This window comes from Rhinoraja longicauda, chromosome 18 (assembly GCF_053455715.1).
Source record: "Rhinoraja longicauda isolate Sanriku21f chromosome 18, sRhiLon1.1, whole genome shotgun sequence".
NCBI classification, from domain to species: Eukaryota; Metazoa; Chordata; class Chondrichthyes; order Rajiformes; family Arhynchobatidae; genus Rhinoraja; species Rhinoraja longicauda.
Genome location: NC_135970.1, coordinates 4,567,773 through 4,595,670, shown reverse-complemented (window position 1 = coordinate 4,595,670; position 27,898 = coordinate 4,567,773). Strand labels below are relative to the sequence as shown.

The window sequence follows — 27,898 nt, the reverse complement described above, 5'->3', positions numbered from 1 at the left end:
TCAAGACTGACATGTACTACTAGAGCCAGCCTCTAAAAACCTGACACTCACCAGGTCGATATTTACTCATTTGTCTGACATTTCGGAGGTCCAGGAAGTTAAGTATGTATATTTCTCTCCAATGCCGGTATTTTCCTTGAATCCATTACTGGTATCTACTAGTGGAGTCATCACTGAGGTTCTATCCCGGCCCTGTCCGGTTCGGCCCGCCGCCTGACGGTTGGACACGTTGGCTATCCGGGCCCTCGTTCCAACGGTAGGTTCGGGGTTTTCCCGCCCATTGCCGCAAAAGCCACCCTCGCGCTCCTCTGTTTCCGCGCGGGACGGGAGGCGGGCGCTCACCAACGGGCAGCGGGCGCCGGCGGCACGCGCCCGGGAAAACGTCGCTGCCGACGGCCGTTGTTTCCGCGAAAACCATCCTAGGCACTCCGAGCGGCGGGAGCAGGTGGGTGGCAGGGTGCGCCACCGGGTCAGTTGTGATATAGTCCACTAGAACTAGTGTGTAGGAAGGAACTACAGATGCTGGTTTAAACCGTAGATAGACACAAAAAGCTGGAATAACTCAGTGGGTCGGACAGCTTCCCTGGAGAAAAGGAATAGGTGGCGTTTCGGGTCGAGACTGTTCTTCAGACTGGACAAAGAGTCTCGACCAGAAACGTCACATATTTCTTTTCTCCAGAGATGCTGCCTGATCCGCTGAGTTACTCCAGCATTTTGTGTCTATCGTCTCCGATCACAAGTGTTTCCACAATTTAAATGGGATAGAATGCGAGTGAATACCTGGGCAAAACTATTTGCATGACACGGCGGACTTGGTGTGGTAAAAATCTGTTTTGTCTCCATCCTCCAACAGACCCCCAATCTCTGTGGCTACGCTAGCCTCCTCAGATGTCGACATGCCCCTCTACGTATCAAATCCCACATTCCAAAGTACAGACAAAGAGAAACTAGCAATATGAAACATGGCCATAATAGTAACTAATTTAAGCGTAAATGGCTCCTACATACTCCATACTCTCTCAACACCCCCTGCTCTGCCCGTCAGTATTCCCTCCAATTGCGTGGTCTCACCTGCTGCAAAGCACAATCCAAGACGACACAAAATGCTGGAGCAACTCAGCGGGAAAGGCAGCATCTCTGGAGAGAAGGAGCAGGCAACGCCTTGGGTCGAGACCCCTTCCCAGACCTTCTTCATTCTGAAGAAGGGTCTCAACCCGGAAAGCCACCCACTCCTCTCCAGAGATGCCACCCAGTCACGCTGAGTTACTCCAGCATTATTTAGTGTCTAACTTCGGATTAAACCAGCATCTGCAGTTCCTTCCTGCACAATCCAAGACCACTGATTGTTCCAACAAAGAATTATAGGGTTCCAATTGAATCTCGGTTCAACACCATTCAACTGCAATGGGAGAGCATGGAGAAATGTAATGTTTTAAATATACAGTGCCCTCCATAATGTTTGGGTCAAAGACCCATCATTTATTTATCTGCCTCTATACTCCACAATTTGAGAGTTGTAATAGAAAGAAATCACATGTGGTTCAAGTGCATATTGTCAGATTGTAATAAAGGCCATTTTTATACATTTTGGTTTCATCGTGTAGAAATTACAACAGTGTTCATACATAGTCCCCCCATTTCAGGGCACCGTAATGTTTGGGACATAGCAATGTCATGTAAATGAAAGTAGTCATGTTTAGTATTTTGTTGCATATCCTTTGCATGCAATGATTGCTTGAAGTCTCGCGACATCACCAGTTAGACAACAGACAGTAGTTAGACAGTAGGCCATTCACCAGTTAGACAGTAGGCCATTCGGCCCTTCAAGCCAGCACCGCCACTCACCGTGATCATGGCTGATCATCCACAATCAGTAACCCGTTCCTGCCTTCTCCCCATATCCCTTGACTCCGCTAACATTAAGAGCTCTATCTAACTCTCTTGAAATCATCCAGGGAATTGGCCTCCACTGCCTTCTGAGGCAGGGAGTTCCACAGCTTCACAACTCTCTGAGAGAAAAAGTTTTTCCTCATCTCCATTCTAAATGGCCTACCCCTTATTCTCAAACTGTGGTCCCTGGTTCGGGACTTCCCCCAACATTGGGAACATGTTTCCCGCCTCCATCGTCTCCAATCCCTTAATAATCTTCTATGTTTCAATAAGATCCCCTCTCATCCTTCTAAATTCCAGAGTATACAAGCCCAGTCGCTCCAGTCTTTCAACATACGACAGTCCCGCAATTCCAGGAATTAACCTCGTGAACCTGTGCTGCACTCCCTCAATAGTAAGAATGTCCTTCCTCAAATTTGGAGACCAAAACTGCACACAATACTCCAGGTGTGGTCTCACCAGGGCCCTGTACAACTGCAGAAGGACCTCTTTCCTCCTATACTCAACTCCTCTTGCTATGAAGGCCAACATTCCATTAGCTTTCTTCACTGCCTGCTGTACCTGCATGCTTACTTTCAGTGACTGATGAACAAGGACACCCAGATTTCGTTGTACTTCCCCTTTTCCTAACTTGACACCATTCAGATAATAATCTGCCTTCCTGTTCTTACCACCAAACTGGATAGCCTCACATTTATCCACATTAAACTGCATCCGCCATGCATTTGCCCACTCACACAACCTGTCCAAGCCACCCTGCATCCTTTCTAGCATCCTCACACTTCACACTGCCACCCAGCTTTGTGTCATCTGCAAATTTGCTAATGTTACTTTTAATCCCTTCATCTAAGTCATTAATGTATATTGTAAATAGCTGCGGTCCCAGCACCGAGCCTTGCGATACCCCACTAGTCACTGCCTACCATTCTGAAAGGGACCCATTTATCCCTACTCATTGTTTCCTGTCTGCTAACCAATTTTCTAGCCATGTCAGTACCCTACTCCCAATACCATGTGCCCTAATTTTGCCCACTAATCTCGTATGTGGGACCTTATCGAAGGTTTTCTGAAAGTCCAGGTACACTACATCCACTGGCTCTCCCTTGTTCATTTTCCTAGTTGCATCCTCAAAAAATTCCAGATTAGTCAAGCATGATTTCCCCTTCGTAAATCCGGGCTAACTCGGAACGATCCTGTTACTGCTATCCAAATGTTCCACAATTTCTTCTTTTATAATTGACTCCAGCATTTTCCCCACCACCGATGTCAGGCTAACTGGTCTATAATTTCCAGTTTTCTCTCTCCCTCCTTTCTTAAAAAGTGGGATAACATTAACTACCCTCCAATGGGTTGCTGGGTGTCTTCTCTCCTGATGCTCTGCCAGGCCTGTTTTGCAGCCATCTTTAGCTTATGCTTGTTTTGGGCGGTAGTCTCCTTCAGTTTTCTCTTCAGCATATAAAAAATATGCTCAATTGGGTTCAGATCAGGTGATTGACTTGGCCACTCAAGAATTTACCATTTTTTAGCTTTGAAAAACTCCTTTGTTGCTTTAGCAGTATGTTTGGGATCATTGCCTTGCTGTAGAATGAACCGCCTGCCAATGAGTTTTGGGGCATTTGTTTGAACTTGAGCAGATAGGATGTGTCTATACACTTCAGAAATCATTATGCTACCACCATCAGCAGTTGTATCATCAATGACGATAAGTGAGCCAGTACCCTCAGCAGCCATACATGCCCAGGCCATAACACGCCCACCACTGTGTTTCACCGATGAGGTGGTATGCTTTGGATCTTGGGCAGTTCCTTCTCTCCTCCATACTTTGCTCTTGCCATCACTCTGATATAAGTTAATCTTCTTCTCATCTGTCCACAAGACCTTTTTCCAGAACTGTGGTTGCTCTTTTAAGTAGTTTTTGGCAAACTGTAACCTGGCCATCCTATTTTTGCGGCTAACCAGTGGTTTGCATCTTGCAGTGTAGCCTCTGTATATCTGTTCATGAAGTCTTCTGCGGACTGTAGTCATTGACAAATCCACACCTGACTCCAGAAGAGTGTTTCTGATCTGTCGGACAGGTGTTTGGGGATTATTCATTGTTATAGAGGGAATTCTTCTGTCATCAGCTGTAAAGGTCTTCCTTGGCCTGCCAGTCCCTTCGAGATTAGTAAGCTCACCAGCTTCTTAATGAAGTTCCAAACTGTTGATTTTGGTAAGCCTAAGGTTTGGCTAATGTCTCCAACAGTTTTATTCATGTTTCTCAGTCTCACAATGGCTTCTTTGACTTTCATTGGCACAACTTTGGTCCTCATGTTGATAAACAGCAATAAAAGTTTCCAAAGGTGATGGAAAGACTGGAGGAAAGACCAGTTGCTGAGAGCTCTCTGATATCTGCATGAAGGGGGCAATTAAACGCATCTGAGCCATTACAAACACCTGTGAAGCCATGTGTCCCAAACATTATGGTGCCCTGAAATGGGGGGACTATGTGTAAACACTGCGGTAATTTCTACATGGTGAAACCAAAATGTTAAAAAATGGCCTTTATAAAAATCTGACAATGTGCACTTTAACCACATGTGATTTTTTCTATTACAAATATCAAATTGTGGAGAACAGAGGCAAATAAATAAATGATGGGTCTTTGTCCCAAACATTACAAAGGACACTGTAGGTTAATGTGCAGATTCAATGTGTGAAATGCAGATTCGTCGGGTCATAATAACTGCTATTCCCCATTTTCAAGTGACAGCATAGTTTCAAAATTTATCATGTGTCCTCTCCAGAGTCAACACCATTGCCATTGATCACAGGTAGGGCGATTCAAAGGGAACAGTTAATGTTTTGACAAATAGTTCTTTGATTTCAATACAATCAGATTTATTCTATAATCGCTATAATTTCAATATAATCAGATTTATTCTATAATCGCTATAATTTCAATACAATCAGACAAAAATAGAAATATAGATTATTATTAGAATGATGATAGATTGGAAGAAAATGGGAAGATGTAATGATACCTGCCTGCCATTGTGCACCAACCGTTCACAACGAATTTCAGGTGCAGCAGGCAACTAGGAAAGCAAATTATGTTGGCTTCCATGGCAAGAGAATTTGAGCATAGGATTAAAGATTATTGTAGCTGTTGAAATCCCATTTGGAGTTTTATATGCAGTTTTAGTCTCCTTATCTGAGGAAAGATGTGTCCATGCCACAGAAATGATATTTGACATCAGTCTTCTCTGACATTGGCTTTGTTAGAAGCTCTCTGGTTAATATTGTGGCCTGAATGTCATAACAGAACAGGGTTAAAATGGTGACAAAGTTCTGTGGGTAGCCAGATTTAAGAAAATGTTCCTCAAACCGAGCTGGTTGATCAAAGGCTTCAATCTCAGAAAAGGCCCCGTATGGTGGCTGATGCTTTTTCTTGTATTTTTCTTGGAATTGTCATGCAAGAAAATCTTGTCCACTGCGCTTCTTGCTAGACAGGACGCACAGCGTCTCTTCAATTGCTGGGAGGAGATAGTTGAGAAGGATGTTGGTGATGAAAGACAGCAAAGGGACACCTCTGGAAGACAGTAAAGTGATCCTTTCATAGTTACCACAACCAGTCTTGTCTCCTTTCTTGAATATGATCAGGATTGCAGCATTTCTGAAGTCTCCTGGAATATTAGCCTTTTCCCCAGTGTGGATGATATTGTATATCTGTTACTAAAGCCAGTCAATATTAAGTTTCAAATCTACCACAAGGTTACCATCCACTCTGAAGGTTTGTTATATTTTCGTTGGGATGTGGTCATTTTAGGTTCTTGTCAGTGAGGCATAGAGGCAAATAGTTACCGTGGGATGGAGCCATTTCTGTTCCCATCAGGTTTAGAGTGATGAATGATGAGGTCTTCAAAGTATTCCTTGCACCAGGAATTTACTGCCTCTCTGACCCTGGTGAGCTTACTATGTTCTTGGCTAACACTGAAATGCAGCATTGAGCATTTGGATAATAAATAGCTTTGAGTGTTTACAGCATGTGAGTGACCCCTGTGATTCGGTGGGGAGGTGATCGATTGTTCTCAAGATCTTACTATTCCCTATGAAACTATATGGTGATTGAATTGTTCCACCATTATTCACATCCAATTAACAAACCAAGTATATATGAAATGAATGGGCTGTCATGGGTAGCCTTCCCCACACTTGAGTCTGTCTTTTTCACCAAATGAAGCAACCTAGAACAGTACAGCACAAGAACAGGCCCTTTGACCTACAATGTCCATGCTGACTATGATGTCTCCTACACTGATCTAGATTCCTCCATTCCTCTATGTTCATATGTCTGTCTAAATGCCTCTTAAACATTGCTGTCATGTCTGCTTAAACTATGAATAATATGAGGTGAACATACCTAAGGTGCAGGCAGAATGTAGATGGATGCCCATCAGGAAAGGTAAAGGGAGGAGGTAGAGAGTATAGGAATCCTCTGGGGAATTCCCCTGAAAAACACACATACCCTTTTGGTTACCTACTGACTGTGCAAGGGAAAGTAGCAGCAGCAGCAGCCAGGTTTGTGGCACCAGGTTTGCCTCTGAGGTACAACTGGTAGGGTGAAATTGCAGAGGGCTTTTGTCATAGGATCCTCTACAGTTAGGGGGACAGATAGGAGATACTGTGGCTGCAAACAGGGCAAACCAGGATGGTGTGTTGCCTCCCTGGTGCTACAGTTCAGGGTGCCTTGGAGCAGCCAAAGAACATTCTCAATGGGAAGGGTGAGTAGACAGAGTGATGCAGAAACTAGGAACTGCAGATGCAGGTTTACAAAAAAGGAACACAAAGTCCTGGAGTAACGCCATGTAAGCCAGCAGCATGTAATTTTGGGTCAAGACCCTTCTTCGGACCGATTGACTCATTGAATTGTGATGCACATTGGTACTAACAATATAAGTTGGAAAATGGATGAGGCCCAACAGAGTGAATATATGGAGTTATAAAGAGGTAAAAAAACAGGACCTTGAAAGTAGTCATCTCTGGATTACTCCTAGTGCCATGTGCTAATGAGAGCAGGATACAGTAGAAGATTAGGCCAGATGAATACATACTGAGGAGTTGATGCAGGGGTTCAGATTCAAGTTTATTGGATCATTAGGATCTCTTCTTGAGCAGAGGTGACCTGTGCAAGAGGGACAGGGTTGCACCTGACCTGGAGGTAGGAGGAGGAGGTGTCAACAATATCTTTGGGAAGGAGATTTGCAAGTACTATTCTGGAAGGTTTAAATCAGGTTGGCAGGGACGAGGGTCCCAGAGCAGAAAGGAAGCAGATAAGAAATAGAGAACAATGTCAAAGAGAGACACAAAATGCTGGAGTACTCATTTGGGCAGGTGGCATCACTGGAGAAAATGAATAGGTGACGTTGCGGGTCCTGAATATTTAAATATTTTGCACCATGCCTCCTGAACATCCTGTAATCAGTAAATTTCCATCTTTCTAACTAGGATGAGAACCAACTTGTATCATCTTCAAGTGCAACCTCATCAACATTTTGTACAGCTGCAATATAATGTCCCTACTTTTATACTCAATACCCTGACTGATAAAGGCCAGCATGCCAAACGCCTTTTTCACCATCTTGTGATTCCACTTTCTGTACTTGTACTCCAAACTCCCTCTGGTCTGCAACCATTTACTGCAAAAGGTTGACTTCCTAAAATGCATCTTCTCACACTTATATGAATTGAACGCTATTTGCCATTTACCCAGCCCACTTACCCAACTAATCAAGATCCTGCCGTCTTAAATTAAAACTCCCAGCATAAATTATTTATTTTCTTTTACAGAATTGAGTTGTACGATGAATGGGAATATTTTGCCGGTAAATACAATTTATTGTAAATTTTAATTAAAACAACTATTTTATATGGGCTCCAAAAGATATATATTTTCCTTCTCTCTGCAGCTTGGAGAGATTCTGGAAATAAAGGAAGACGGCTGTTTGAAGGCAATAATAATTTGTCTTTACAAGAACAATAAGGCATTTCTCTTCAGTCGAAGTGTTGGATACAAATGCCCTGATGAACCCGCACCTGGTCACAGATGTGTGAGTATTTTACGATGTACCTATTCTCATCTTAATCTTCCTAATTTTGTGCACTCCAATAAGTTTTTAAATTTTGCAATAATTTAAATTCTAATCTATTCTAATTATAATGTGAAACATAATCTTTAGTCAAATCATTAGAATACGCTAATATAAGATACCTTTCTGTAATTTCCACTTTCGAGGTTAGTATTCTAAATTTAAATCCAGCTGTCATAATGCGATTTGAACTCAGATCTTGGGATTGATCATCTTATAATTTAACAGCGCTACCATCATTTCACCAGAATTATTAGTAAGCTGTTTGCTTGTCAATACAAATTTTCTCTATACCATATTAAATCTTTGGTAATTTGATCCTGCATACAGCAATCCAACCAGAAACTTTAAATTGCATTATAGCTATTTGTTCAATGTGTACTGTATGACTATAATGATTGTTTCCTATTCACCTCCTTCAATATTCATTCCTTCCACCACTGACACATAGTGGATGCACTGTGTACCACCTACAACTGCACATCATGAAGCCCTGATAAAAATCAGGCAATGACCATCAAGGAGGAAACACTCAAATAGCTGTGTTAATATATGTCATATCAAAAACACCCAGATTATGATAATATGTGCATTAAAAAAGCTATTTTTTTTCTTTTGATCTCTTGTCACCTAATACAGATCCAAACTCTGGCATAGAAATAGGCCAGTTCAGCACAGGAGCGGACCTTCGGCCATCATGCTTATGCCGAACATGATGCCTAGCTGAACTGATCTCATCTACCAGCACATGATCCATATCCCTCTAATCCATGCACTTCCATGTGCTTATCTAAAAGCCTCATGGACATCACTAATGTATCTAACTCCACCACCAGCAACTAACACTCTCCTCCGACTATCGGAGCTGATCCTCACTCTCAACAATTTCTCCTTCGACTCCTCCCATTTCCTCCAGATGAAAGGTGTAGCCAGGAGCACTCTCATGGGCCCTGGCTATGTCTGCCTCTTCACTGAAATTCACTTCGACAAAGATGGACACCTCCCTCCCCTTTCTTGATCTCACCGTCTCCATCCCTAAGTTATCACAAAATGCTGGAATAACTCAGCAGGTCAGGCAACATCTAGGAGAGAGGGAATGGGTGACATTTCGGGTCGAGACCCTTCTTCAGACTGATGTCAGGGGGGTGGGACAAAGAAAGAATATAGGTGGAGACAGTGGGAGAACTGGGAAGGGGGAGGGGGGGAAGAGAGGGACAGAGGAACTATCTAACGTTGGAGAAGTCAATGTTCATACCGCTGGGCTGTAGGCTGCACAAGCGAAATATGAGGTGCTGTTTCTCCAATTTCCGGTGGGCCTCACTATAGCACTGGAGGAGGCCCATGACAGAAAGGTCAGACTGGGAGTGGGAGGGGGAGTTGAAGTGCTCAGCCACCGGGAGATCAGGTTGGTTAAGGCGGACTGAGCGAAGGTGTTGAGCGAAACGATCGCCGAGCCTGTGTTTAGTCTCGCTGATGTAGAGAGGTTGACATCTAGAGCAGCGGATACAATAGATGAGGTTGGAGGAGGTGCAGGTGAACCTCTGTCTCACCTGGAAAGACTGTTTGGGTCCTTGGATGGAGTCAAGGGGGAGGTAAAGGGACAGGTGTTGCATCTCGTGTGGTTGCAGGGGAAAGTGCCTTGGGATGGAGTGGTTTGGGTAGGAAGGGACGAGTGGACCAGGGAGTTACGGAGGGAATGGTCTCTGCAGAATGCAGAAAGGGGAGGGGATGGGAAGATGTGGCCAGTAGTGGGGTCCCGTTGGAGGTGACGGAAATGTTAGAGGTTTTTTTTTTTTTTTAAACGCTGGCTGGTGGGGTGGAAGGTGCGGACGAGGGGGATTCTGTCCTTGTTACGAATGGGGGGAAGGGGGAGCAAGAGCGGAGCTGCGGGATATAGAGGAGGGCCTAGTGAAAGCCTCATCTATAATGGAAGAGGGGAAGCCCCGTTTCCTGAAGAATGAGGACATCTCTGATGCCCTAGTGTGAAACACCTCATCCTGGGCGCAGATGTGGCGTAGACGGAGGAATTGGGAGTAGGGGATAGAATTTTTGCAGGAGACAGGGTGGGAAGAAGTGTAGTCCAGATAGCTGTGGGAGTCAGTGGGTTTGTAGTAAATGTCAGTCACTGGTCTGTCTCCTGTGGTGGAGATGGTGAGATCCAAAAACGGTAGGGAGATGTCGGAGATAGTCCAAGTATATTTAAGAGCAGGATGGAAATTGGTGGTGAAATATATGAAGTCAGTGAGTTCTGCATGGGTACAAGAGGTAGCACCAATACAGTCGTCAATGTAGCGGAGGTAAAGTTCGGGGATGGGGCCGGTGTACATCTGGAACAGGTCTATTATAAACCTACTGATTCCCACAACTATCTAGACTACTCGTCTTCCCACCCTGCCTCCTGCAAAGACTCTATCCCCTTCTTCCAATTCCTCCATCTACACCACGTCTGCACCTAAGACAAGGTGTTCCATTCCTGGACATCCACGATGTCCTCATTCTTTGGGGAACAGGGGTTCCCCTCTTCTATCATAGATGAGGCCCTCACATGTGACTCCTCAGTATCCCACAACTCCTCTCTTGCTCCCCCAGTCGCCACAGGGATAGAGTCTACTTAGTCCTCACCTTTCACCCCATCGGCCACACATACAACACATAATCCTCCTACATTTTCTCGACCACCAACAGGATCCCACCACGAGCCACATCTTCCCATCTCCAGCCCTATCCACTTTCCACAGGGACTGTTCCTTCCGCAACTCCCTGGTTAACTCATCCCACTCATCAGTTCCCACCCAATCCACCCCCTCCCCAGGTACCTTCCCCTGCAACTGCAGGAGAGCCAACATCTGTCCCTATACCTTCTCCCTCAATTCTGTCCAGGGACCTTGATTAGTCCTTTCTGGTGAGGCAGAGGCTCTCTTGCACCTCCTCCAACCTCATCTACTGTATTCCAGGTGTGGACTCCTATTTATTGACAAGACCAAGTGCAAACTGGGCGATCGTTTCGCTAAACACCTTTGCTCAGTTAACCTTGGCCTACGTGATCGCCGAAAGTTGCGAAACATTTTAACTCCCCTTCCCATACTGATCTTTCTGTGAGGCCAAACACAAATTGGAGGAACAGCACCTCATATTTAGCTTGGGCAGCTTACAACCCTGTGGTATACCTATTGATTTTTGTAACTTCAGAACCCTTGCATCCCCTCTCTAACCGTCCCTTCCCCACCCTAGTTGTCGTACCAGTTTCAGTGTCGTCCTGTTGAGTTTCACTGTCTGTAAAACTCGTTATCGCCTACCCCACAGCGAACATGGACCATTGTGGGTTCCACCTTTCCTTGATCATCATTGCTTTTTGTTTATCTTTCATTCATTTGTTCTATATCCCTCCATATCACCGTTTATATCTCTCCACCATCACCCTCTGCTTCCTTCCATGAAGCCACTTCCATGGAATAAACCTCCACTGCGTCCTCTCCAATGCTTCCACATCTTTCCTGTAATGGGGGGACCAGAACTGCCGCAATACTCCATACACGGCCTAACCAAAGTCCTACAGAACTGCATCATGACTTCCTTACTCATATTCAATGCCCCTAGCAATGAAGACAACCATACCAAATGCCTTCCTTATCTCCTTATCTACATGTGCTTCCAGCTTCAGTGTCCTATGAACTTGGACCCCAAGATCCCTTTGCAACAGTGCTGTTAAGGGTCTTGCCAATAACTCTATACTCTCTCCTTACATTCAACCTCCCAAAGTGCAACACACACTTGCTCAGGTTTAACTCTATCATCCATTTCTCTGCCCATTTCTGCAGATGATCTATATCTCTCTGTATTTTCAGACAGCCTTCCTCACTGCCTGCAACTCCTCCAATTTTGATGCATTTCAGTCCAGTATCATTGTGACTGGACGATGGTGTAAGACAATGTGCCTGCTACTCTTGATCCCCCATATGGTGGTGCTGATGCGTTTAGTACACACGGCTACGTACGACAATAGTAATATGCTGATGTGAATCTTCTAGATAGCACGTACTGCAACCATGGCATACCAGTCGTGAAATCAATATATCTTTATGATCTTGGATAGATTGCCAATGAGCAGGCTTTTTTGTGCTGTATTGTGTCATGCTTCCTGCACGTTTTCAGAGCTGCAGCACATAAAAACTTTGGGACATTTGAATGGAAGGGTGTGGCAGCAGAATACTAGTATCCATTCAGAGTGCCCCAGATTCTATACACTCATTGAAGCACTTTGCACTACTGAGATATAATGAAGCTATATCCATAAAGCAATCTCCCACAAAATGTAATATTACATTGATAAGGTAATGTATATTATTAACGTTAAGTGAGATATAGATATTGGCCGGAATATCAGAGAAATTGTTCTAATAGTTGAGGGAGCAGATACCACTTCAGTTCAGAAGCTAGAAAAGAGATGGAGGCGTAGACCTTAATCCCATTTACAAATACATCTGTAAGACTGAGACTCTTGAGTAAGTTGAAAAACCTAGCCAGCAAAAAAAATCTGAATGCCCTCCTGTCATACTAAACATTTTGGAGATTTCTGTGAGCCTTTAGTACAAGCTCAGGGTGCAACAGATGTAGTCCCAGCATTTGGCACGCCCAGGTTTGAGACAGATAGTAGTGCCCAGAGCAAAGCTTGGAGGTCCTCCACAGAAACTGGAATGATTCACAAATCGTTATTTGAGTCTCAAAAATGAACATGTCGATATACCCGACACACAACTTTTGATCATTGTTATTGTTTTGAACTTCAAAACTTGCAGCTAGTTCCAAAGTAAAAACTAATTGAAATTTTAAAAGTGAGACACAACCTTTTACAGTAATTAAAAAAGGTCTATTAGCAAACCCTAGTCAAATTCTAATTGTAACAAATCAAGCAGGAACGGATTCACTTCCAAATTGTTACGGCAACCAAACTTTGAGGCTCAGGAAATTACTCCTGAATAGTCGCATATACATCTGACATAATTACCTTTGCAGAGGACTCATCTTATTTAAGGTAAATAGATTACAGTTCATTCAGTCAAATCAAATACAATATGTCACGTTAAACATTTAGCCACGAATATCACCAATAATGTTCGCTGGCTTGACACCTTGGAGTTAGTTCCATCATAGACTCAACATACTGATCAGAAAAGCATTCTGATTTGGTTTTACAAGACATTGCACTTTACGCAAGAATTGTTACCTTGACTAACTGTTCCAACGATAAAGAAAATAATAAGCCAATTAATAATTTCAGCTATTTTATGATTATTTTGAACTAAATTATTCTTTGCTTTCTATTTTTAGACATTTATAGGGTTTGATTCAAATGGCTGCTGCAAATTATATGACTGCAAAGAACAGAAACGTAGGTATTCTGTGCTTGGATGTGTTTTACCACTTTAAATTACACAGGGAATATTAGAAACATAAAAACAAAAAAAATAGGTGCAGGAGGAGGCCATTCGGCCCTTCGAGCCAGCACCACCATTCATTGTGATCATGGCTGATCGTCCACAATCAATAACCCGTGCCTGCCTTCTCCCCATATCCCTTGATTCCACTAGCCCCTGGAGCTCTATCTAACTCTCACTTAAATCCTTCCACTGATTTGGCCTCCACTGCCCTCTGTGGCAGAGAATTCCACAAATTCACAACTCTCTGGGTGAAAACGTTTCTTCTCACCTCAGTTTTAAATGGCCTCCCCTTTATTCTAAGACTGTGACGCCTGGTTCTGGACTCACCCAACATTGGGAAAATTTTGCCTGCATCTAGCTTGTCCAGTCCTTTTATAATTTTATATGTTTCTATAAGATCCCCTCTCATCCTTCTAAACTCCAGTGAATACAAGCCTAGTCTTTTCAATCTTTCCTCATATGTCAGTCCCGCCATCCCAGGGATCAATCTCGTGAACCTACACTGCACTGCCTCAATTACAAGGATGTCCTTCCTCAAATTAGGGGAAATATTGCGGCTAATGACCAAACTATTGACACTGTGTTCTAGATAGGTCCACTGTTCAACATCTCACCTATAAGGTGCCTCCGTCAAGTGTCTGGGGTGGGGCTCAAAACCCAAATCATTATGAATCCTATGAGACTCCTACCACTGTCTTCAATTATTAAAGAGAACTAATAAACAACAACTCGAAGAACCAATATAATAGTGAGGGAATAATGATTACAATGTGAAATCTGGGAACGATGGATAGACTCTGAAACTTCAGAAGTGAATTACGTGACTGATGGTGGTAAAAGATTGAATTCTAATACAAATGCAATTGAAGTCAGGTCACTTATTAACTTCAGACCTAAATGAGAGAATTTTGTTAGACAAGAGTATTAAGGGATATGGTTATTCATTCAACTATTGTCTTAGTTTATTGAAAACAGGCTTGAAGCACAAGAACCCTTGCCCTTTTCTACCTTTCTATGTTTCCTATGTGCTCAAGCTGTGTCAAAACTATTTTCCAATAGAGTCAGGAATGAAACTATCGAAACTGAGCACAGAAAACCAGAGATTCAGGGACAAGCTAGCATGGGGGGTCAATTTCATGGTCACAAAGGAATGTTCTGAAAGGAAAAAACAAGGTGACCAAGTGGAGGGAGTTTAATGAACAACACCAGAGGGCAGACTTAGTGACAAAACCAACCATCAATGATGGCAGAGTGCAGGGAGTGAGATAATGCCAGGAAGAGTTGGTTGTTTCCCTCTTGGCGAGATAGAAACATGTAACCTTTAAAAGCCCTGAATGTGAGAATTGGTCTGTCTGCTGATAAAAACAATTGGCAGGCTGCTTCCGAACATCTCCTGTGAAGTTTGCACGATCCAACAGAGGGAGCTAAGACTCAACCAAGATCCTCACTGTATATAAGATCTGGAATAAAGGATTTGGTTAACCCGAATAGCCGGTATTGAAATGGACACATTCCCCTTATTTTTATAGCTAGTGAGGCAGGGAAATATTTCTGCTCCATTTTGAACCAGTTTCTAAACATTTGTCAGATCTGAAGGTTTTCTGGAACAGACCATCCAAGCTGGAGCCATATCATCTCCCAGCAGCAAATGATTAAGAATAATAATAATAATAATAATTCATTTATTTTATATAGCGCCTTATCGCATGCTCAAAGCGCTTTACAAAAAGAATTAACATAGAAACAAACAGACAAACTATCCTGACGGAAAAGCGGCGAATACTTAACGCCAGCGTCCTCTCACGTCAGGGTCCGGCAGTAGACATTAAAAAGCACAAGACACACAGATATAATTTTTTACACAAAACAGCCATCACAGTGATTGCTCTAGGCATACCCTCACTGTGATGGAAGGCAAAGTCTTATCTCCTCCTCATTCTTCTCCCGTGGTGCCACGAGGTGATCGAGGCTCCCAACTTTTTGAAGCCCCCACCGGGCGATGGAAAGTCCCAGGGCCGAGCCGAGCAGGCCGATGAAAGTCCTGAGCCCCCACCGGGCGATGGAAAGTCCCAGGGCCGAGCCGAGCAGGCCGATGAAAGTCCTGAGCCCCCACCGGGCGATGGAAAGTGCTGCGGCCGAGCCACGCAGGGCGATGAAGGGCCTGCGGGCAGGTCGATCGTACCTCGCGCTTCGGGGCGGTCGAAGCTGCTACGGCTGGAGCTCCCAAAAGCCGGTCGCCAGCCAGGGACCTGCGAGCTCCCGATGTTGCGGTCTGCAGGGCCCACGGCCGAAGCCTCCGAGATGGTAAGTCCAGGCCCTGCGACCGGAGTCTTTGAGGTCGATCCCAGCTGGAGGCCGCCGACTCCACGATGTTAGGCCGTAGCGCGAACGGAGATACGACACGGTAAAGGTCGCATCTCCGTTGAGGAGGAGATTTGAAAAAAGGTTTCCCCCAACCCCCCCACCACCCCCCCACATACACAGAGTTAAAAATAAAACAAAACGTACATTTAACGACGACAATGACAAAAAAACAACAAAAAAAAAAAAAAAAAAAAAATTTAAATGCACGATGCAATACAAGCTGAGGCAGTTCTATACATTATATCCTGAATGCATGAATTTCTACATCGCAGAGTGGTAAAGATATGATATCATTACCACTGTTCCCTCTGAGTTTCAGCAATTTCCAGTACTAGAGTAACACATCAACATCACCAAATGCAGTTCAGACATATTTTTTAAATACTTAAACCATAGATTACTAAAGCTACTGAGAATCGCAACTCTTCCTAAATAATAACTGTTACTTTTTCCACAGCTAAATGTTTGCTTAAAAAATACAGCGATACGCTAATTAAGAATGGATGCATGCACAACGTCACAATGACCCGCTGTGAAGGATATTGCTCTTCATCAAATGAGTAAGAAATCATCAGTAATATTTTTATTCCTAATTTTTTTTAAATACAAAATTGGACAACTGACTGTTGCAAGTCCTTTGTGAAGCAAAGCCTGTCTTTATACTGCAGACACTCTGCATCATGTTTTGTAGTATTATAAGTGTGTTCAATGGGACAAATTCAGAACAAATTTAACAGCTCAAAACTGGGCATCCATGAGGTGCGCTGGACCAGTAACAGCGGCAGAAATATGTACCACCAAAATATACAACCACATGGCCCAGTGTATCCCTGACATTGTCAATATTACGTCAGGGAATCAATACTGGTAAAATTAGGAGGGGAGAAAAGCATCACCAGAACACTTAAAGATACCAGTGAAATGTAGAGCAGGACAACATCTATCTATATCTATCTATCTATCCTACTAAAACTCAGATCTTGTATATATATATATATATATTTGTATGTCTGTATGTATATATTATCTCTGAGATTTTGAGATATGGTTGTGGAAATGTGGACCAGCAGCCAAAACGGTAAACCATAGCGCCACATTTTTAGCGCCACCTTAATCACCATTGTACTGGCGACTGTTTATAAAAAGTTTTATTTAAATTGGTCTTGTGTTTTTTAAGTTAGAGAGATTTTAAAGTTAAAAAATTTAATTTCTAAACACATTTTTCAAAGTGCTGTGCGCATGACGTCACCATAGGGCAGGCATGGCCTCTCTCCTCACTCGCACAAACAAGATGGACGCTGTTAGCGGAGCCGTCCGCCCGCAATCAGGGGCTCCCCTCTCTTCTCTCCCCTCTCCCCTCGCTTCTCTCCTCTCTCTCCCCTCACTCTCCCCACTCTCCCACACCTGGGGGACACTCCGAGCAGGAGGGAGAGGGTCGGACTGATGGTCCACTCATTCTTCCCTTCCGTCCCTTCAACCCACGGTGTCCTCGCGTTCCCGCTGCCGCCCGGGCCCAGCGCCCTGCACCATTACCGCACACAAGCACCAGCGGGCAGCTTCTCCTCCTCCTTCAGCGGCCACTTCCACTGATGGCGGCGTCGATCAGGGCCGCTTCCAACGACTGCCCCGTCGCGACTTCAGAAAGATGGAGGCCGCTCTCCTCCTCTTCCTCACGCTCCACCATCTTGTGCGCGCCTCCCGCCCTGCCTCCGGCCTCGATTAGACCCAGCCCACAGCCGCCGTGCCGCCCGCCTCGAGTAGTCCCAGCCCCTGCCGCGCTATCCGTCTCCCACCTCTGCGGGTCTCAGCCACCGCCCTGTCCGCCTCGAGTAGTCCGGGCTCGGCCAGGCCACAGCAACAGCCGCACTCCGGAGCTCCCTCCTCCACCCTCCACGCACGGATAGTGGTAAGTGGCTTTCGCCGCCAACGGGTCCGCGGAGGGGAGTGGGTGGAGGGGAGGGTGGGGGTAGGAGGGGAGAGAAGAGAGTGGGGAAGGAGGGGGTGGTGGGGAAAGAGGGGGATGATGGGGAAGGGGGGGGGTGGGGAGAGTGGAGGTGGGGGAGGAGAGAGTGAGGGGGAGGGAGTGGGGGAGGAGAGACTTGGGGTGGGGGAGGAGAGACTTGGGGTGGGGGAGGAGAGAGGGATGGGGAGGAGAGAGTGGGGGTGGGGGAAGAGAGAGTTGGGGTGGGGAGGAGGGGGACAGTGGTGATGGGGAGAGTGGGGGGGAGGGGGTGGGGGAGGAGTGAGTGGGGGTGGGGAAAGAGGGGGTGGGGAAAGGGGGGGGTGGGGGAGAGTGAGATTCAGGGTGTGGAGGAGTGAGGGGGGGAGGGTGGGGGAGGAGTGAGTGGGAGTGGGGGGGAGAGTAGGGCTAGGGAGGAGGGAAGGGTGGGGTGGGGAGGAGGGAAGAGTGGGGGTGGGGGGGACGGAAGATTGGGGTGGGGGGGAGAGGGGTGCAGGCCGTGAGAGTGGGGGTGGGGGGAGGGGAGGGGGGAATAGGGGTGGGGAGGGGGGGAAGGGGTGGGGAGGGGGGGAAGGGGGGGTGGAGGCAGGGCTGGGGGGAGTGGGGGTGGGGGCAGGGGAGGTGCAAGTGGGGGTGGGGTAGGGGGGGGGGAGTGGGTCAGTGGGGGGAGGAGGGGGGGGATAAGGGGGATTGAGTGGGGGGTTGAGGATGCTACACCAATACAGGAGAGGCTTTGGGTCCAGGGGTCACACTCTCTCCCCTTCCCTGCTCCCTAGCCCTACTCTCTCCCCCACTCCCACTCACTCCTCCCCCACCCTCCCCCCCACTCACTCCTCCACACCCCCAATCTCACTCTCCCCCACCCCCCCCTTTCCCCACCCCCTCTTTCCCCACCCCCACTCACTCCTCCCCCACCCCCTCCCCCCCACTCTCCCCATCGCCACTGTCCCCCTCCTCCCCACCCCAACTCTCTCTTCCCCCACCCCCACTCTCTCCTCCCCATCCCACTCTCTCCTCCCCCACCCCAATACGAGGAATGGGCCCAACGGGTCCGCTTGGTCTAATATATATATATATATATATATTAGACCAAGCGGACCCGTGTATATATATATATACACACACATACACACACACATATATATATCTCTAATTTCTTTCTTGTGATTACCTCGAATTATTTGTTTAGTAACCTTTTTCTTTCAATCTCTCTCTCTCTCTCTATATATATATATATATATATCAGTCTCAGCACTCACACTTCTCAGCACATGGTTCTCCCTATCATGATCACTGTTCTCTCACATACATTTCATTAGGGCCCACCCGTACACATTCGCAATCAGTGACATCAAATATATTTCCAAAAATCCTAATATTGGGAATAAAATAACACGTGTCAAGATATTTTTTCATTCTTGTCATTCTATATTATTGTAATAAAATGTAATGCATACATACCTACACTGATACAGAAATGCTAGCTTTGGACATGAATAGTTTCCAGAGTATGCAGGGGTTTTTTTTTAATAGATAAACAGCTAAAAGGATGAGGACATCCCTGCCCTCAATGTTGGCAGGGTCCAGCATGTGAGTGTTAAAGATAAGGCTAAAGTATTTGCAACCATGTTCAGTCCGAAGTGCTGAGTTGCTGAACCAGAAGGCTTTCTTCTGAGATCTGCACCATCACAGAATCCAGTCTCCAGCAATTTGATTCGGCAACATCTAGATAAAGACAAAAATGCTGGAAACAGCAAAGACTAAGGAAATAGATAACATCCCACGGTTGTACTGAATACTGGTGTTCCAAAATTAGAATGATCTTCAGCACAGTTACAACACTGGCTGCCACCTGACAATCAAGAGTCAAGTGTTTTATCGTCATATGTCCCAGATAGAACAATGAAATTCTTACTTGCAGCAACACAACAGAATATGTAAACATTGTATACTGTTAACAATATAATAAACGAGAGAAAAAAAAGTTCAGTGTGTGTATAAACACACATGCATGGACGACAGTGAGTAAGGTGGGTGTAAAATTGTTGCGCTATCATGTACCGTTTTGGCTGTAGTTCAGGAACAAACAAACAAATGAGAGTTTTAGTATATAAATGGAGGTCAGCACTTATTTTATTATTTCAGCACTTACAATGTTTAATGGTCTAATGGTTGCAGGGGCGAAGTTGTTCCTGAACCTGGACGTTACAGTTTTCAGGCTCCTGTACCTTCTTCCCGATGGCAGGGGTGAAATGAATGCATAGCCAGGGTGGTGTGGGTCTCTGGTGATGCTGGCTGCCTTTTTGAGACAGCGACTCTGGTAAATCCCTTCAATGGTGGGGAGGTCAGAACCCGTGATGGACCGCTCAGTGTTCACAACTTTTTGCAGTCTTCATTCCTGGGCATTCAAGTTGCTGAACCAGGCCGTGATGCATGCGGAAGATTGCCCCAGTGTTCACACAAAGCAGGAACAACCCAATCAGAATAATTAACACACTGGCAGAGAGTGCACTTGCAATTGGCAAAGGTGATAGGTGTCAATGACTATACCATCAAGCAGCATTTATTCTCCCAAGATTTACTAAATTATTTCACTTTGGGTTTTGTGTAAGAAGGAACTGCTGGTTTAAACCGATTATAGATACAAAAAGCTGGAGTAACTCAGCGGAACAGGTCCCGCTGAGTTAGTCCAGCTTTTTGTATCTTTCTCCACTTTGGGTTTTGCCAGAACCACTGAACTCCCGTCCTTATCACAATCTCAGTCCAAATATAAACCAAAGACCAGTTAGCCTGACTTCGGTGGTGGGAAAGATGCTGGAGTCAATTATTAAAGAGGTAATAACGGTGAATTTGGATAGCAGTAAAAGGATAAGTCCAAGTCAGCATGGATTTGTGAAAGGGAAATCATGCTTGACTAATCTTCTGGAATTTTTTAAGGACGTGACAAGTAAAATGGATGAAGGGGAGCCAGTGGATGTAGTGTATCTAGACTTTCAGAAAGCCTTTGATAAGGTCCCGCACGGGAGATTGGTGACTAAAATTAGAGCACATGGTATTGGGGGTAGGGTGTTGACATGGATAGAAAATTGGTTGGCAGACAGGAAGCAAAGAGTAGGAATAAACGGGTCCTTTTCAGAATGGCAGGCAGTGGCGAGTGGAGTGCCGCAAGGCTAGCTGTTGAGGCCGCAACTGTTTACCATATATATTAATGATTTGGAAGAGGGAATTAGAAGTAACACTAGCAAGTTTGCGGATGACACAAAGCTGGGTGGCAGTGTAAACTGTGAAGAGGATGTAGGAGGTTGCAGGGTGACCTGGACAGGTTGTGTGAGTGGGCAGATGAGTGGCAGATGCAGTATAAAATAGATAAATGTGAGGTTATCCACTGGCGGCAGAAACAAGGAGGCAGATTATTATCTCAATGGAGTTAGGTTAGGTAAGGGGGAAGTGCAGCGAGACCTGGGTGTCCTTGTCCACCAGTCATTGAAAGTTGGCGTGCACGTACAGCAGGCAGTGAAGAAAGCTAATGGAATGTTGGCCTTCATAACAAGAGGATTTCAATATAGGAGTAAAGAGGTTCTGCAGTTGTATAGGGCCCTGGTAAGACCACATCTGGAGTATTGGGTACAGTTTTGTTCTTCTAATTTGAGGAAGGACATCCTTGTAATTGAGGCAGTGCAACCGCCTGGGATGGCGGGACTGCCATATGAGGAAAGATTGAAAAGACTGGGCTTGTATTCACTGGAGTTTAGAAGGATGAGTGGGGATCCTATAGAAACATATAAAATTATAAAAGGACTGGACAAGCTAGATGCAGGAAAAATGTTCCCAATGTTGGGCGAGTCCAGAACCAAGGGCCACAGTCTTAGAATAAAGGGGAGGCCATTTAAAACTGAGGTGAGAAGAAACTTTTTCACCCAGAGAGTTGTGAATTTGTGGAATTCTCTGCTTCCACTTTGGCAGTGGAAGCCAAATCACTGGATGGATTTAAGAGAGAGTTAGATAGAGCTCTAGGGGCTAGTGGAATCAAGGGATATGGGGAGAAGACAGGCACGGTTATTGATTGGGGACGATCAGCCATGATCACAATGAATGGCGGTGCTGGCTCGAAGGGCCAAATGGCCTCCTCCTGCACCTATTTTCTATGTTTCTAACTATGTTTTGGAAATGCCGTAAGTGTACCTGATCTTGACACAGGAACAGTATTTGATCAAGCTTGGCATCAAGGCTCTCTGGTAAAACTAAAATAAATGGGTATCATGGAGAAATAACTCCAATAGTCAGAATTGTACCTTGCAGTAAGGAAGATGTTTGTGGTTGTTGAAAGTCGATCAGCCCACCCACAGGACTTCGCAAGGGTTCCTTAGGGCAGTGACCTAGGTCCAAACATCTTCATCCACCTTCAGCTTGTGCATCATGAAGATTAAACAATCTTCAAATTCATTTTAATTTCCTCAACAGATGAAGTGCCCATGCCTGAACACAACCAAGGCAACATGGGTTGACAAGAGGCAAGCAAAATTTGCTTTGTAAAAGTAACAAGCAATTATTGTCACCCATGAGAAAAGGTGCCAAATCACCTACCCTCGACTTCTAATAACATTATAAATACCAAATTGACCAGAAACAGGTGGATAAGCCACTTAAATACCACAACTAAAAGTGCAGATCAAAGGCTGGGCCTCGTGCCAAAACTGACTCATCACCTGATACCCCCAATGTTCCTCCACCATCTACAAGGCACCACAAGACATAGGAGCAGAATTGCAATATTTGCACACGAAGTCTGCTCCACCATTTGATCATGGCTGATCTATTTTTGCCTCTAATCCGCATTTTCCTGCCTTTCCCCCTTAACCATTGATGCCCCTACTATTCAAGAACCTATCAATCTACTTTTTAAAAATACCCATTGACTTAGCCTCTGCAATCAGCTTTGGTAATGAATTGCCACAACCCTCTCACTGAAGAGATTCCTGCTCATCTCTATTCTAAAGCTACATCCTTTCATTCTGAGTCTATGCCCTCTGGTCCTTTCATTATTTGGTAAATTTCAATGCGATCCCCCCTTGTCCTTCTAAACTCCAGCGAGTACAGGCCCAGAGCCATCAAACATTCTTCATAGGTATCACAAAATGCTGGAGTAACTCAGCAGGTCAGGTAGCATCTTGGAGAGAAGGAATGGGTGACGTTTCGGGTCGAGACCCTTCTTCAGATTGATGTAAGGGGGGGGGGTGGAGGACAAAGAAAGGATATAGGTTCTCGACCCAGAACGTCACCTATTCCTTCTATATAGCTAAGGGTCTCGACAAAAGCATTTTGTAATACCTTCGATTTGTACCAGCATCTGCAGTTATTTTCCTAAATATTCGTCATATGTTAACCTCCTCTGGACCCTCTTCAAAGCCAGCATATTCTTCCTCATATTTGAGGCCTAAATCTGCTCACAATATTCCAAGTGTTGCCTGATCAGCATCTTATAAAGCCTCAGCTTTACATGTGTAAGAAGGAACTGCAAATGCTGATTTAAACTGAAGTCAGACACAAAATGCTGGAGTACTTCAGCGGGACAGGCAGTATCTCTGGAGAGAGGAAATGGGTGATGTTTCAGGTCGAGTCCTATCTTCAGTATTAAATCCTTGCTTTTATATTCTAGTAATCTGAAAATTAATGGTAACATTGCATTTGTCTTCCATACTGTCGACTCAACCTGCAAATTATCCTTTCTGGTATCTTGCACCAACACAGTTAAGTTCCTATGCATCTCCGATTTCTGAATCCTCTCCCCATTTAGAAAATAGTCTATGCCTTTATTCCATCAACCAAAGAGCATAACCATACATTTTGCTACTCTGTATTCCATTTGCCAGTTCTTTGCCTGCTCTCCCAACCTGTCCAAATCCTTCTGCAGACTCCCTACTTCATCGTTTGACAGCACTGGGCCTGTACTCGCTGGTGTTTAGAAGAATGAGGAGGAACCTCATTGAAACATACAGAATAGTGAAAGGCTTGGATAGAGTGGAAGTGGAGAGGACGTTTCCACTTGTGGGACAGTCTAGCACTAGAAGTCATAGCCTCAGAATTAAAGGATGTTCTTTTAGGAAGGAGATGAGGAGGAATTTCTTTAAGCAGAGGGTGGTGAATCTGTGGAATTCTTTGCCACAGAAGGCTGTAGAGGCCAAGTCAGTGGATATATTTAAGGCAGAGATAGATAGATTCTTGATTAGTACGGGTGTCAGAGGTTAAGGAGAGAAGGCAGAGAATGGGTTAGGAGGGAGAGATAGATCAACTATGATTGAATGGCAGAGTAGACTTGATAAACCAAATGGACTAATTATACTCCTATCACTTATGATCTTATGTATCACAAAATGCTGGAGTAACTCAGCAGGTCAGGCAGCATCTAGGAGAGAGCGAATGGGTGACGTTTCAGGTCAAGACCCTTCTTCAGACTGATGTCAGGGGGACAGGACAAAGAAAGGATATAGGTGGAGACAGGAAGAGAGTGGGAGAACTAGCAAGGGGGAGAGGGACAGAGGAACTATCTAAAGTTGAAGAAGTCAATGTTCATACCGCTGGGCTGTAAGCTGCCCAGGCAAAATATGAGGTGCTGTTCCTCCAGTTTCCGGTGGGCCTCACTATGGCACTGGAGGAGGCCCATGACAGAAAGGTCCTCACCACCCAGAGTCCTCACCCCCCAGTAATGACCCCTTCTCCCGTCTCCAGCGAACCCCCTCCTCTTGGACTCCCCCAGTTGGCCAACTACCCTCACTAGAACTTTTCATCTCCAACTGCCGGTGTGATATTAACCGCCTCAAATTCTCCACTCCCCTGACTCACTCTAACCTCGCCCCACCTGAACGTATAGCCCTCCACTCACTCTGCAACAACCCTGACTTGGTCATCAAACCCGCTGACAAGGGAGGTGCTGTGGTAGTCTGGCGTGCTGACCTCTACCGGACTGAGGCCAGATGACAACTCTCAGACACCTCCTCCTACTTATCCTTGGACCATGACCCCACCGACGAGCACCAGACCTTAATCATCAACACCATCACGGACCTCACCAATTCCTGCACTCTACCCTCTAATGCCTCCAACCTTACCGTTCCCTAGCCCCGCACGGCCCGATTTTACCTTCTACCTAAAATCCATAAACAGAACTGTCCTGGCAGACCCATTGTTTCTGCCTGTTCATGTCCCACCGAACTTATTTCCACCTACCTCGACTCCATCCTATCCCCCCTGGTCAAATCCCTCCCCGCCTACGTCCAAGGCACCTCACATGCTCCCTGTCTCCTCGATAACTTCCGGTTTCCAGGCCCCCACTCCCTCATCTTTACCATGGATGTCCAGTCACTCTACACTTCCATCCCCCACAAGGATGGTCTTGAAGCCCTCCGTTTCTTCCTCGACCATAGAACCAACCAATCCCCATCTACTAACACTCTCCTCCGCCTAGCAGAGCTGGTTCTTACCCTTAACAACTTCTCCTTTGACTCCTCCCACTTCCTCCAAACCAGAGGCGTAGCTATGGGCGCTCGCATGGGCCCTAGCTACGCCTGCCTCTTTGTCGGGTACATTGAACAATCCCTGTTCCAGATGTACACCGGCCCCATCCCCGAACTCTACCTCCGCTACATTGACGACTGCATTGGTGCTACCTCTTGTACCCATGCAGAACTCACTGACTTCATACATTTCACCACCAATTTCCATCCTGCTCTTAAATATACTTGGACTATCTCTGACATCTCCCTCCCGTTTCTGGACCTCACCATCTCCATCACAGGAGACAGACTAGTGACTGACATCTACTACAAACCCACTGACTCCCACAGCTATCTGGACTACACTTCTTCCAACCCTGTCTCCTGCAAAAAGTCTATCCCCTACCCCCAATCCCTCTGTCTACGCCGCATCTGCGCCCGGGTTGAGGTTTTTCACACTAGCGCATCAGAGATGTCATAATTCATCAGGAAACGGGGCTTCCCCTCTTCGATTATAGGTGAGGCTCTCACTAGGGCCTCCTCTATATTCCGCAGCTCCGCTCGTGCTCCCCCCCCCCCCCATTCGTAACAAGGACAGAATCCCCCTTGTCCTCACTTTCCACCCCATTAGCCAGCGTATCCAACAAATCATCCTCCAACATTTCTGTTTCCTCCAACGGGACCCCACGACTGGCCATATCTTCCCATCTCCTCAACTTTCTGCATTCCGCAGAGACCGTTCCCTCCGTAACTCCCTGGTCCACTCGTCCCTTCCCACCCAAACCACGCCCTCCCCGGGCACTTTCCCCTGCAACCGCAAGAGATGCAACACCTGTCCCTTTACCTCCCCCCTCGACTCCATCCAAGGACCCAAACAGTCTTTCCAGGTGAGACAGACTGTCTCCACCTATATCCTTCCTTTGTCCTGCCCCCCTGACATCAGTCTGAAGAAGGGTCTCGACCTGAAACGTCACCCGTTCCCTCTCTCCTAGAATCTGCCTGACCTACTGAGTTACTCCAGCATTTTGTGATACCTTCGATTTGTTCCAGCATCTGCAGTTATTTTCCTACACAACTTATGATCTTTAGATCAACACTACCTGACCCTTCATCTATCTTCGTATCATCTGCAAACTTGGCCACAAAGCTATCAATTACGACATCCGGATCATAAACAGACTGAAGAAGGATCCCAACCCCAAAACATTGTCTATCCATTTCATTCCACAGATGGTAATTCCACTAAGTTCCTCCAGCTGTTTGTTTTTGCTCAAGACTCCTTAGCACGATAATAGCTTCCTTGGTCAGGATGCCACTCCTCCTTTTTTCATTTCCCGACCTTTTCTGAACACCTCATATCACAATGTGATATAAAAACAGCCCTTTACCTCAGGACACCACTTGACCATCAAGCACCCATTTACACCAATCCTATTTTATTCTTCCAACAAAAGCATACAAGTGCTGGAGTAACCCAGCAGGTCAAACAACATCTCTGAAGAACATGGATAGGTGACATTTTGGGTCAGGACCCTTCTTCAGACATATTGACTCTACCATCAGTCTGAAGAAGGTTCCAACCCAAAATGTCACCTATCCATGTTCTGCAGAGATGCTGCCTGACATGCTGAGTTACTCCAGCACTTTGTGTTCTTTTGTGTAAACCAGCATCTGAAGTCCATTGTTTCTACTTTATTCTTCCAACTTTCCTATTAACTCCCTCAGATTCTACTCGTCAATAACACATTACGGGCAACCCATGCAGTCACAGGGAGAAGGTACAAACTCCGTCTTGACAGCACCCATAGTTATTGAACCCGGTTCTCTGACATTACAAGGCAGCAGCTCTGCCACTGTGCTACCCTTTTAAGTTGTACTGTTAGTGTGTTAGTGCATTCTCACAAACATTTTCACAACTCCTGTGAAATAATCGTGTGGCTTTTTAAAAAGATCAGTCATTCATCATTTGGCTGAGATTGTTTTCCATTGCAATGTCTAATCCTGTGCTTCATCTCGCAGGTACAGTGCAAGAACAGATCAAATGAACAACTGTGGATGCTGTGTGCCAAATGTCGTGGAAAAAAGGAGAGTAGAGATGCTCTGTGAAACAGGCACCAAAGTCATCACGTACCCTGTGATCAAGGATTGCCAATGTCAGTCCAAGGACTGCAGGAACATACCTAGCGATAAATCTATGTACATAAAACTGAATTAACAACTCCAACTTGCTTTACATAGTTGCCAGATTATTTTAGCAACATTGTAATTTAGGCATTCCTCCAACACTGAAATAATTTTCTTGAAGGTAATTTAAAATAAATCATGATGATTAATCTCAAATAAAAATGATTTACATTTTTATGTCTTCCATGTCTATTTCTTGGTTTGTTCATGGTTTATTATTTTCACACTTCTTATAGAACATGATACCCGGCTGCCTTGAATGCCATTATACATTGTAAGCACTTAATAAAATGGAAGAACTTGTAAGGATGCTTCAGAAGACCATAAAATCCCAACCACATTGTGTGATTTAATTCATATTTAGGCTGGCTAGATAAGGATGACAGATTTCTGTTTCCCAGAGAACATTGGTAAACCAAAATAAAAATAGAAAATATTGGAAAAAAT

The 27,898-nt window shown here is 45.2% G+C and overlaps 1 protein-coding gene across 3 annotated transcripts; it reads left to right on the top strand.

Annotated features, from left to right (window-relative positions):
- Nucleotides 1-27,566, top strand: ndp (norrin cystine knot growth factor NDP). Of its 3 annotated transcripts, none has more exons than XM_078414731.1 (6): nt 1-102; nt 7,717-7,751; nt 7,836-7,976; nt 13,344-13,404; nt 16,275-16,377; nt 27,287-27,566. In XM_078414731.1, exons 2-6 carry the CDS (start codon nt 7,731-7,733, stop codon nt 27,480-27,482), a joined length of 522 nt encoding a protein of 173 aa, XP_078270857.1. In that variant the 5' UTR covers nt 1-102; nt 7,717-7,730; the 3' UTR covers nt 27,483-27,566. The 3 variants fall into 3 exon arrangements, 2 of the variants coding, with proteins under 2 accessions (XP_078270857.1, XP_078270858.1); XM_078414732.1 differs by lacking the exon at nt 1-102 and adding an exon at nt 396-445; XR_013548411.1 differs by lacking the exon at nt 7,717-7,751 and having other exon boundaries at nt 13-102.
- The last annotated feature ends 332 nt before the right edge of the window (nt 27,567-27,898 follow it).

Bases quoted from the DNA above. Each gene is read 5' to 3' on its own strand.
- ndp (XM_078414731.1), top strand. From the start codon at position 7,731: ATGAATGGGAATATTTTGCCG. The intron at 7,752-7,835 runs GTAAATACAATT...TTCTCTCTGCAG, and splicing joins TGAATGGGAATATTTTGCCG to CTTGGAGAGATTCTGGAAAT. The intron at 16,378-27,286 runs GTAAGAAATCAT...TTCATCTCGCAG, and splicing joins TATTGCTCTTCATCAAATGA to GTACAGTGCAAGAACAGATC.